Raw genomic sequence first — 12,851 nt, 5'->3', positions numbered from 1 at the left:
ATAGAAGAGACTAAGCCAACCAAAGAGAGGAGACATACAGAATGAGCCAAAGGTCAGGTACTGGGTGGAGCAGCCAAGAAGCATAATGGGAAAACTAAAAGAAAATGTCAAGAGAACCAAGACTATTTCAAAGAGGAAGTCATCGACCCTATTGACAGCTCCTCAGGCAGTGAGTAAAGGCAGAAAAAAGAAACAGCACCATGAAGAGACTGGTGATGCGGACAAGAGCAATTCCAGGGTAGCTGTAAGGGCATATAAAGTGGTAGCAAACCAGAAGTGAAGAAATGGGGTGTTCTGAGTAGGCAACCTAGATTAACTATGATGGGGACCAAATAAAAGGCAGCCCCTTCTTTCAAGAATAGTAGATACTACAGCATATTTATAAGCTTCTGGAAAGGATATAGTAAAAGGCTGATAAAACAAGAGAACTTAATTAAAAGTTTTGAGGTGAGGGGACACGGGATCCAGACCCCTTGAGGAAGAGCTGGTTTGTACTAAGTATAAGACAGTGCAGATATAGACTGGCTTGTAAATTTGGTGGTGGAAAAGTTGAGAAAATTCCTATCAAATTTTTGTGTTTTCTCAGCAAAATGTGATTTAAAGATATTTAGATGAAGGGAGTGGGAATATTGGGTGGAGTATATAAATCATTTAAGTTTGTAGAAATTAGTTACAGTATAATCACAGAAAAATTGTCATGCAGTTTTTAGATAAGCTTGCCTGGTGAAAAAATTTTTTCCCTTTCAATTGCTCAACAGTAGACAGGTTTTGAGATTTTTTTTCTAGATCATCACAGAGAGCAGCCTGCTTTCAGGATATTAGCAAAGGAGCGTGCATAAAAGTGGGATCTAGTTTTTAAGCTAAACAAGCTGAGGACAGGAGCTGACAAACAGTTGGCAAGTGGTAGGATTAACTGATTAGCTGGGATAAAGTGTAATTATTTTTTCAGTGGAAGTATCTCAAGATGAGCTGAAAAACATTTGTGATTAAAGAGGATCTTGAATACAAGAATTGGAAGAGGTTTTGATTACAAGGTATAGGGCTCCTATCTATGGGAAAAAGATCCTTGACAGGAGAAATACCTTGATTGAGGAAGGACATTAGAAATATTTTGTCCTTTGAATGGTAGTGTTGAATGGCACAGATAATAAACAAGTAAATATAGAAGTTAAAAACATTTATAAAGAATGGACGTGAGAAACTTTATTATAGAGCTACGTGGGTATCTCTCTGATGAGGTGACATCTAGGCTGAGTATTGATGGATAAGGAGTCAGCCATACAAATACAGGAATAAGCATTTCAAACCGAGGAGGCAATATGAGTAAAGGCCCTCAGATGGGGGAAAATAGCTTGGTGGGTGTTCAAAGAGATGGAAACATTGGGAAAAGGGGAAGTAGGTGTGTGCTTGGAGTAATAGACAGGGACTTTAAGGAGATTAGAATTTATTCAAGTGCACTTAGTTGGCATTCAATAAATATTTAAATGCAGTAAATGCAATAAAATACTCAAAACATCAACAATCAATACAGTCAATCAACTGGAATGAATAAACTGACCAGTCAGAATCACCATTTGTAAACAGGCAATGCAGCCACATTGGTGCACACCTGCTGATTATCAATCCTGGCTGAGTAAGTGCCATTTTAGTTCATTTCCCAAAAGTGTGTCTCTTAGAACACTAATTTAGCGGTATATACCTAAATATTTAAAAAATTTGACATAGACCTCACCTTCCAGCCCTCTGGTCTCAGTGCAATAAACATTTTGAAAAAAGGCTGCCTTACTGCTCCGCTTTTTAACATCTCTCACATCCATTAGTTTCTTTCTCAAGTCCATTAACATTCTTCTCGCTCCCATGATTTTTTGAGTAGACAATTTCAAGTCTCTCTGCTTTTAATCTCCAACTTACCCAATTTATTCTCTTTATACAGCTAATTAGCTTTCCAAAACTGGTAGGTACCAATTTTGATCAAATTGTTCAACTTAAATGAATTAAGTAACCACTAAAATAAAAACATAAATAAAATAAAAACAAGATAAGGACTAATATGGCACACACAAGAACCTTAAACACATGGCCCATCTGCCTCATCAGGTTTTCCAACTGCCTTTCCACATGGACCACTTGCAATACCACAAATGCACTATGTCCCTTCATTCCTCCACACCTAGAATTTCTTTCTCCCCTCTGACCTTGTGATGTCTACTCATTCATCTGCCAAGACCCATCTTATCTACAAGACTTTTGTAACTGCTACCCTTCCACCTACCAAAAAAGTAGCATTTTCCCTTTGATGTCTCTAGCTGTACTCTTCATGTACTTTTATCTTAACAGCTATAGCAACTGTATTCTCTAACCTAATAATCAAACTTGCCTTCTTAAAACTCTACCTCTGTCCAGCTCTTTAGAATAATTTAACAATGCTGAATTTAACACTGCTAAAAACTTCCCAAACTGTTATATTTCACTGAACCCAACAAATTTAAATAATTAACACATTCTGATCTGCAAGATTCAAATTTTAGGGGGTTTGGAAGAGGGAAAAACCACAAATTTTTAATAATGAAATCTCAGGCAAATTTAGGCTGGAGGAAAAACGTATCTCAACACAAATGACTGAGAAAAAGTATACCATGAAAAATATGTAACTTATGATTATTTTTTTAATACTTAGGCATTACATTCCATATCAAATTTTACCAACATGCTATTCTATAAATTCGTATTTATTTTATACCATAATTTGATTTCTCTGTTTCATGCTAAAAAGCCCACTCTTCCATAATAACTTTTAGCATACAGAACCCAAATATAAAAAGTTTAACTCAGTATCGGCAAACTCTTTTCCCTAACATATAGGAGAACAGTTACAAAAATGTCTAGTGGTCAATTGTATGTTAAATGAGCAAAGGAAAAGCCCCAGTACATTGGCATTTTCACTTAACAGTGGTTCATCACTAAATTCATCAGAAATAAACCTACTTGCTACTGCACTATATAGGGCAGTTTTGCCAAATGCCTACCTTTAAGAGCTAGATCAACTTTGAAGAAAACTGTACGAAAACATAAGTTGTCAACAAAAGTTTAATATTAAAATTACTCAAAGTTAAGTTATTGTTAATTTAGGGAAAAAAACATGTATTTATCACCCATAAGAACTTTTATTTTAATAAATAACAATGGATTTACCAAAGGATAGGGATTTTAATGTATCAAGTTTTATGCATATTGGTAATAAACCTTAAGGAGGTAAAAACAACTATTCAATATAACCAATTAGGCCCTAGAAATAAAACTATAAAATACTTGCTTATTTATTCAGAGTACCAGCAATTTCAGTTAATGTTAAGTGCTTCATTTTTCCTGCAAATATGATGTTGCACAGGGAATAAACACATTTTCATACCATCACAATCTCATCAATATCTCAGGCTAATAATATTGTGAATGCAACTGGTTTATAACAAACACAAAGCCAAAAATCAATTCTACCATTTATGGCAAACAAAAACAAGTCAATTTGAAAGGATGTTTTCTTTTGTTTCCAGTACTGATTTTAGTTGGACTTCAAATGAAGGTCATAAACGCTCCTGAAATAACTTCTATCTGTGGCTGTGAATCCACAGTATAAATATGGTGAATAAAGCTAAACTATAAGAACTAACTATATACTGAATAACCAAAATAATCAACTATAACAACTAATACTGCTCTGGAAGACCAATCTAATGAAAAAAGCATCATTAGATATGGTGGGAAAATACAGACAAATCTGTACAATCTAACATCTATAAACAGTAAAATCAAAAAATCCAACTTCCTTATAGAAAGTGTTTCATCTATGTAATTATAAATGTTAAGGACTCTTGCATTTTATAAACACAAGATGGGCTCAATTTGATGATACCAACTTTAAGGTTTATAAAAATGTTTAAAAAAATTTTTCCACAAAAGTTTATACAGTTTAAAGCTATACACCAATCTATAAATCTCAGAATACGGGAAAAAAAAAAAACCCTTTATAAGATCACATGTATAAAAGAAATGAAATGAAATGTGATTTTATTTAAGGCAATACTGGGCTACTTCACAAATCACCACCTCAAATATTTACACTGCTCCACACTACTAGTTTCTATCACATTCACAAAGGATTTTTTTTAAATACCAAATGTTTGTAATCTTTGATGTAAATTCTTTATTCACATTTTCATTATATTTCAGCGACTCATATTATGTTTATCCAATTAGAAGCACTGGGGGGAAAAACTATAACTATAGGAAACTGCTAAAGAACCTGCTTTAATTTCACATGAATACCACCCCAAAATCCTGGATGGCAAATTTACAAAGTAGAGCAAGGTGTTTCTGTAATGTGCCTACTTTGTGAAAAGTAATTTTGAGATCTTGTAAATATATGCTCTATGTAAAAATCAATGAACTATGGCAGAGTTTCTAGTTTTCAGTCAAAAATTCTTAATTTAAAACAATGAAAGTTTTAAAAACCTGATTAGTTAAAAATTAAAATTCCAAATATAAACGTGTCATTTAATAGTTTAGAATTACATACTGCTGGTGGCAGCAAATGATTTACAATAATAAATATATACAAAAAACGGTATCTACAAACAGAGTACTGTTATACATGAGCAGTGACCTGGTGAAACATATCAATCACACAGATAATTCATTTTAGTTCATAAAAAGGACAATTGGTTGATAAAAATTTGAGGTTAAGCTCAATATTTACATTAACTGAAGTTTTGATTCTGTTCTTCAAGTCCCATAGGGATAAAAAGAAGTTTTACATGACAAAATGCCATGTGTGGTTTTTTTTTTTTCCTTTTTTTTTTGGCCAGGTTAATTCATGTCTACAAAAAATAACAAAAAAGTTTCACAACTCTAGCATGCTTGATGACTTTCTATTTAAAATAAAATTGTAAATGATTTATAGTACATTAGTTATCAGTACTGCCCTCTCCCTGTGGCTTTACCGATTTCTTTCATAACAGACACATCTGGATCATTTGAATGTACTTCAAGTTTTTTCAGACTGACAGTAGGTTTCATTTCCTGAAGTTGCTTTAAGACAAGCTCAGTGCAATCTTTCAGAGTCTTGTCTAAAACAATTTTTACATTGTCACTGCACTGGAGCTGTGATGGATTGGCAAACTGTACAAAGGTTTCACTTTCTTTGCAAGAACATATATGATTTCCACTATTCACAGCAGTTTTGTCAGTATTTTTTCTTGAATTTGAATGGGATCCTTTTTTATTTCCACTATTTGGATGATCTTTGTCGGTATTTTTCTTCTGCTTCACTGCAGACTCCTCAAGAAACTTCAGAAATGATACTTCAAATCCCATTGGTTTAAATGAGCTCCAGTCGAAAGATGCAGGATGCTCCTCAGTGGTTTGAATTGCAACAGCAGTTTCTTCTTCTTTATGCACATTACTTAACTCAACTGCTGGTGCTGGTTCAGCTTTTTCAACTTTCCTCTTTTTATTTTGGGAGACATTTTTTTCTTTATTAACTCTCTTCAAATTACTTGCTTTCTGTTTTTCTGACTGGCAGGGATTATCTTCCTGAAAATCATTCCTTACATTTGAAGAGTTATGAGCTTGGGTCTCCACACTTGTGTTGTCTTCATTTATTAATTTTGTAATAAATAATTCTGTTAGCTCGTCCATTTCATCTTTTTCATTTTTTACAACTTCCTTCTGTGGAACTGTAGTTGTTCTTGAGTTAACATTGCTCTCCGATGCACATGTGTCAGATTCTTTCACATCGTTCTTATCAATTTCTTGCTGAGAAGTTTCCTTTAATTGTGAGTTGCAACACCGTTTGAAGACAATAAGAAGATTGCGGTGTTGTGATGTAAACGCCTTAGATAATTTATGGCATTTATAATGTCTAATTATATTGCTTTCACTTGTAACAACTGATGTACACCCCTTTATCATACATGGATACTGGGTTACAAATCTGCTTGTACATTCAGATAAGGCATCATTTCTAGCCTTTATAGAATAGACATGCTTTCCACGTTTCAGAGAATAAGGCTTATTTTCTTCAATTTGTACAATCTTTGCATTCTTGTTTTCTGTATTATTTTTTTTCTTTCGTTTGGTCTTAGGTATTTTGGTTACTTCCTTTCCAGATCTGTGTTTTGTCCCCCGATGTTTAGACTTTGTCTTTTCTTGGTTTGCTTTGCTTGATATATTTTCCTGACCAGGTGTTAATCTTCTTGGCCGAATCAAATGAGCTTTATGTTTGTCATTATGCTTATTAAAAATGTGTCGAAGGAGATTAGACCGAGTTGCATATATACGGTCACATCCTTCACAGTCACACTTGTATATGCCATCTTCTTCAGTTTTACTTCCCCTTATCCCAATTCCATGGTCTGCCTCAAGATGAACAACATAGTTCAAATATGTCGTAAATGAAGATTTACACTCTAACTGGTCACATGAAAATTTCCCAACATCCACAGAAGCAGTCATACCTTCAATTTCCTCAGGAGTCATTTCATGAAGTTTCATATAGTGTTGTATCAGGCCAGTAATTGCTTGGAAAATTCGAGAACAGTCACTCACCTGACATCGAAATTCTTTCACAGTTTGTTTAGTTTCAATTTCTTCACTTTCTTTACCAGCTTCGCTTTCCTCTTCAACCTCTGCAGAAAATGCAGGTAGATCTGATTTGTGTACAGCCTGATAATGCAGAATTAAGTTTTGTTGTATTGTAAAGGCAGCAAAGCAACCCTGATGAACACATCGGTAAGGTCTGTAGGGACTGTATCTTGTTGGGAACTCAAGGGACTGGGAAACTGGCTTCTTATGTTTTTTCTCCTCCTTTTCTTTTTTATGTCTCCTAATTTTCCGCCCTTTAGTTTGTATGTTTGTGAGAGAATTTGTGTTACATTGTTCTGAAATAACTGTAATCACTTGTGAAGAACTTTCTGTTTTTTCAGGACTTTTTTTTCCTACAAGTTGTTTTTCTGGAATCACTGCTGTATTACTGAAGGTATTTTCCTTGATTGTCCCTAATTCCATAGCAGACTGGAGTTCCCTTTTATTTTCCTCTGTCATAACAAGCTGTCTTTTTACTTGTGTTATTCGTGGGGCTGACAAATTTTCACTCTGAGATTTTCTTCCATAAGGTCTTTTTATTTTTAACTTTACCATTTCCTCTGTTGTAAAGTGATGCACCAACTGACAGTGTGCCCGGAGATTAGAATTTCTTGTAAATGTTTTTGTACATGTAGGTACTACACATTTAAATGGAGCAAATTTCAATTGATTCTTCTTAATTTCAAGAATCATCTCTGGAGTGTACTGATGAATTTTACCATAGTGCTTAAAAAGAGCATCCTTTGTCATAGCACTGTAATTACAGCCTTGGTTTTGACACACAAAGGGTTTATTAACTTTATCACTAAACTGAATATTATTTAGCATTTCAGAAACTGGCTGAACAACTGTAACATTTGGAATTGATTTAACAGGAGTAGGAGTCAGTGTCACTGATGTATTTATTAGTACACACTGGGATGCTGGAGTGGATAGGTCATTTTCTAATTTTAATTTCTGTAACCTTTCTAAAATTTCCTGCATTTGATCCTCCTTATGTAATACTTCAGATTGAGGAATGTTACTCTTTGCTGTCATGACACCTGTGAGAGAGGAAAACTGAGATGTACCAGGTAATTTGTTATTTTGTGCAGTGTTCACTGAAGGAAGTTGAATGGTATAATTTATTTGAGCATTCTGTGATGTTTCACCAACACCCTGAGATCCATTTTTTACCTCAAGTATTTGAGAATTCATAGCACTTTTAATAATTTCAAGAGTCTTTTCAAAATTTTGTATTACACTGTCTTCAGAAATCTGCAAATCAGAATTTACTGAAGTTGTGCATGAATTAAAAGCCATCATTTGGGAATCACCATTTTCAGTTTTTAATGATAAAGGAGCTAACACTGTATGAGACTCAACACTGGTTTTAAAGTTTTCTTTCACATCAGTCATAAATAACTGATTGTCAACATTATTTAATTTCTGTGTTAGATCTTCCACCAAACCCTGAGGTTCACAATTTGGAATTACGTTTGAATGAAGGTTAGTAGTTGGTATTTCAATACTCTTTGCTCTAAGTCCCACTGCTGTTAGGTCATTTGTTACCAAGTTTTGGGAATCATTAGGTGCAATTAGTGGAGGAGTAACTTTCTTTCTTCTCTTAGAAGCACTGTTTCCCTTTTTATTTAAATGACTGGACCTTGTGTTCTGAGGACCACTTATAACCGAAACACGTGAACTATTATTGGTAAAATTTTGTGATGGCCCACTAGAATTAGGGAATGTACTAGAGCACAACCCATTTTCAACAGTTTTCAGTAGTAAGTCATTTGTTGGAAAAACAGGCAAACTGCTGCATTCCTCAATGGAGGGAGTTTTGGAGTTTGGTGGTCTATTCTGGTTTGTCAGCAGGGGATTAGGGTGGCACACAGTCTGCAACAGGGGTGGTGGGGCTGCTGGATTTGGTATCACTGTCGTATTTACTTGTGCTGCATCTGAGACACAACCTGTTGGAACATGGGGAAGTATTTCAGTACCTTCAAATGTACTAGGAATGCCAGCAGTTTCCAATGCCTGTTTAATAATTTCACTTCCTTCTTGACTAACACCTGTACTAAAGTTAGTCACACCAGTCCTAGGAAATGTATTTGGTAAAAATGTTGAACGATTTTCAGCAGCAAGAAGTTGCAGGAATGATGGATCTTTAAAACATGCTTCTGGATTGAAGGTAGACTGTTGTGGCTGCTGCACATTTACTGCATTTGTTGAGAGAATCATGCTGGCAAGAAGAGAAGGCTGTCCATTACTCTGTAGAAGTTCTTGAGCAATCTCTGCTCCATCCAGTGGTTTACAGTAAGATCGCTTAGATAAGTGTCCACCCAGAGATCTGGGATTAGTAAAAGCCCTGTAACACCTGCTACAGATAAATTTCCCATCTCTGATAATTGCAGGCCACTTAGCCCTTTTATTGTGCTTCGGTTTTCTTTCCTTCCCATTTGGGCCCCGCCCACGGTCTTTTTTAACTTTTTCAGGAGCAGACTGTTGGGCACTGGTGCTACTGAAGTCATTTGCAACATTTACTTGTGAGGGAAAAACTGCATTTTCACCATTGCCTCCTTTGAGAAAGGAAGAATTAGTGTTTCCCTCAATCTGTGAGGAAAAATGGTTTGCATTATTTTCCAGTTGGGAAAAAAGGGAATTAGTTCCACTATCTGCTGGTGAAGGGAAGAGAGACATTGAACTACTTTCTGCAGGTAAAGGTAGGAAAGGATCTGAGCCACTGTCAATATTCAAAGGTAAAACTGTTTTGGTTAAATCTTCCATTTGTGCTGGCAAGGTAGTATTAGACAAATTTTCCATCTGGGAACATAACATACCACCACCTTGTTCATTTTTATCCTGAGAAGGTATATTTGGATTTATGACACTTTCCACTGAGGGTAACAATGGAGTTGACACACTGGCTAAATGAGCTGGAAAAATAGAAGATGAGATGTCTTGCAACTGATCTGAACAAGTAGGATTCCCATTGGCTTTGGTCTGTGGTATAAAAAATGCATTGTTAGAGCTGCTCAACTGTGATGGCAAAAAATAAACAAACTTTCCATTATTTGGTGCATTTAAGTTGTTAGATTTCTGCCCTTTTTTACTTTTACACTGCATTTTAAATGCAGCATACTGGTCAGGATGTGCCGTCTTCATGTGTTTCCCAATACTCTGCGAAGAATTATAGGTTCGAGTACATCCTTCAACCTGGCAACTGAATTTCTGAACTGGTGCTTTTGGAGGCACTGATGGAGTTCCTAAAGAACTGCTTAGGCTGGGCTGCGGTGGAACAAATGTGATACTTTCTAATGTCTTTAGAGGTAAATTACAAAGATTGGACGAAGTTTTAACATTACCTCCACATTCAAACTTGGATGTTGGTAAACTGTTTTGAAATCCTGCCTGATTTTGCACAGAAAAGTTCATCAAGTTGTTCACTTGTTTTTCTAAGTTTTGTGGGGAAAGGTCTTCTATTTTGAGGGTTTCTGAATTTACTAAAGAATTCTGAGTAATCTGGGCTTCATTAAAGCAATCCTGTTCTTTTCTCTCCTGGAAACCTGGATGACACAAATCATTACAAGTATCTTCAACTACTGTATGTAAATTTGTGACCAGTGATTCACCAGTGTCTCCCACAGTTGAGTTTTCTTGCTTTCCAAAGTTATCCTCGATGCCCTGATTGAGGGACACCTTAATGGACACAGCTACTTCACTGGCCTGTAGCAGAGGAGTAGCAGCAAGGTTTTCCAAACCATTTGACAATGGTTCATCGGCATGCCTGAGCTCCGAAGTAGAAATCTGGTCTTGTTTGGCCACAGGTGATTCTGCCTTGTTTTTATCCCAAGCATCACCTCTATCTGCTGATAAGGTATTGTCCGCGTTATTTTCTGAAGAAAGCACAGACCTTTCTTTCTTGGTGTTCCCTTCTGAGTTCTGATTCACTTTGGTAGGCTGAACAGAAGCTCCAGATGAATTAAGCTGGTCTTCTGGAGGCAGCACTTTTTCAGGAGTACTGTGATCATCCAGATGCTTTTCTAACTCACTCTGAGAACGATACACTTTACCACAACCTGTGAACTTACAAGTATAGGTATTATAATGCTGTGCTTCATGATCATATAGTAAGTAAGCTTCTGAAAAAATTCTGCCACATTTAGGAAACATACACTTTGCTCTAAAGACTTGATGTTCCTTTCGGTGGGTCAAGAGCTCTGCATAACTATTAAAACCGGCCTTACATTTCATCTGTATACAGATATATGGTTTACTGCCACAGTGCATTTGTAAGTGATCATTAAGATGAGTAACACTTACAAAATGCCGTCTACAGTACTGGCAAATAACCTTTTTGCTTTGCATTTCAAGAAAGCGCTTGGCATCTTCACTATCCTTATGCCCCTTTACATGAGCAATTAGATTTTTAAAGTACTTAAAGCCCTTTTTACAAAAGGTTACAGGGCAATTAAATTCATTGACAGGTACTGGTTTCTGGGCTGGGATCACTTCTGGCTCATAAGATTTATCTTTGTCATCATTTTCATCATCCGAACCATCATTGTCATTAAATACTATAAAGTCTGTTGAATAGAGGCTGTTCTTTTTTATAGGCCGCTGTTCCTGCTTGGCCACAGCATTAGTCTTCTGATTTTCATTCGTAGTTGTGATCTTAGGAGGCCTTCCCAATCTTCTTAATGGTTTCATAGCCGCGAGTCTCTCTTTACTAGATTGTTTAACATGCAATGTGACATGAGGGACAAAAGTTTCTTTAGAATTAAAGTTCTTTGCACATATGGGACAACTGTAAATCCCATCTTTGTAATGTTTTTGAGCATGTCGTACTATTCGATGACCAAGGAATTCTTTGTCACATAGCACACAATACTGCATGTAGGCTTGCCAATTCCGAAACCTAGCAGATATAAACCCCCTCTCTCTTAACTGTTTTATCTCTTTCTTCTTCTGCTTTTCATCACAAAGAAGGCCAGAATTAGCACCAATTCCACCAGAAAGTCCATTCAAAGAAGTTTCTTTAATTTCTTCCTGGTAGTCTACTTTCTCATAAACTTCACTGTCATTTAGTTCATCAATTGAAGACACAATGGATGCTTCTTCCCCCATTAATGCAAGACATTGTCGTTTCAAGGTTTTCCAATCCCAGAATTCTGGATCAAAGGGCCATTGTGTTTTTAATACAAGTAAGAGCTCACAGCGTAGAGAATTTGGTATTGGAAGATTCTCTTCATCATATTTCTGGTCTGGCTGGTTATACAACATTTCCACAGCATAATATGCATCTACTGTAGGTTCAATAAGAAATTCACTTAGTTGACAAGCACGTTTAACTTCCAGATCATCAGGTAACAAGCATGAAATGGTCTTGCAAATAGATATTTTCACTTCGGTATTTTCTGTAGATTCCAAGCGAAGAGCTTTTATGCATAGTTCTATACAGGTAGCAAGTCCAGCCCCTTCAGTCTGTGAAAAAGCAAATAGAAAATGTTAACTTAATCTACACTCATCAACAGAGATTTGTTAATGTAGTAATTTACAATTGAGGTTTGCTTTTCTCAAATTTTCCAAAAGGCAATATATGAAAAGATGCTTCTTTACAGCATTGTGGCTCAGCCTGGGTGTGTGTGTGTATAAAGAACTATATAGAATAGCAGCAAAAGCATAAACATTGGCAGCCAAGATTACCTAATAGCTAGCAAACTGGGAAATTATTTAACTTCTCTGTTCTTTCATATCCCAATTATAAAATAAGAGATCAAAACAGCAAAACTTTGTAAAATTGTTGGTATAGTTTGATATAATGTCTGGCACATAGTAAGTGATTAATAAATGCCAGTACCTTTATCACATATCTCATTTCCTAAGTCTGCATTTATAACCCTTCTGAAACAAATTCTTTTTATCTCAATTACAATACTGAGAATGTCCCCATAACTCCTGAGTAATGAAAGGAGATTTTCACTTTTAACAAAATAAAGTTATTTGCTCCTGAATAGTGGAGACTCTAATTCTATCACAAAATTGAATGCCAAATGACCTACCTCAGGCCAGCTTAAGAAATTAGGAGGAGGAGGAGACATAAACACTCTTCCTTTTGAATTAGCATCTTGAGCTGTTATTATAAGATAGCAGTAATGAATGTAAGAGTCATTTGAAAGATATGTGTAGTGAAGATAAAATAGGTTTTAAAAGTCTAAAAGGGAACATAA

The 12,851-nt window shown here is 35.7% G+C and overlaps 1 protein-coding gene across 7 annotated transcripts in view; it reads right to left on the bottom strand.

Moving 5' to 3' along the window:
• Nucleotides 1-4,039: 4,039 nt before the first annotated feature.
• ZNF292 (zinc finger protein 292) overlaps nucleotides 4,040-12,851 on the bottom strand; it is a 98,738-nt gene continuing 89,926 nt past the window's right edge. For all 7 annotated transcript variants that reach the window (XM_045188536.2, XM_024551679.4, XM_045188538.2 and 4 more), the window contains one exon: nucleotides 4,040-12,105. In XM_045188536.2, the coding sequence (XP_045044471.1) occupies nucleotides 4,969-12,105 (7,137 nt within the window). In that variant the 3' untranslated portion in view covers nucleotides 4,040-4,968. The remainder of the gene's footprint in view (nucleotides 12,106-12,851) is intronic.

This window comes from Desmodus rotundus, chromosome 11, assembly GCF_022682495.2.
Source record: "Desmodus rotundus isolate HL8 chromosome 11, HLdesRot8A.1, whole genome shotgun sequence".
NCBI lineage: Eukaryota > Metazoa > Chordata > Mammalia > Chiroptera > Phyllostomidae > Desmodus > Desmodus rotundus.
Note: the sequence above shows the minus strand (reverse complement) of the source record. Positions and strands in the feature narration are given on the sequence as shown.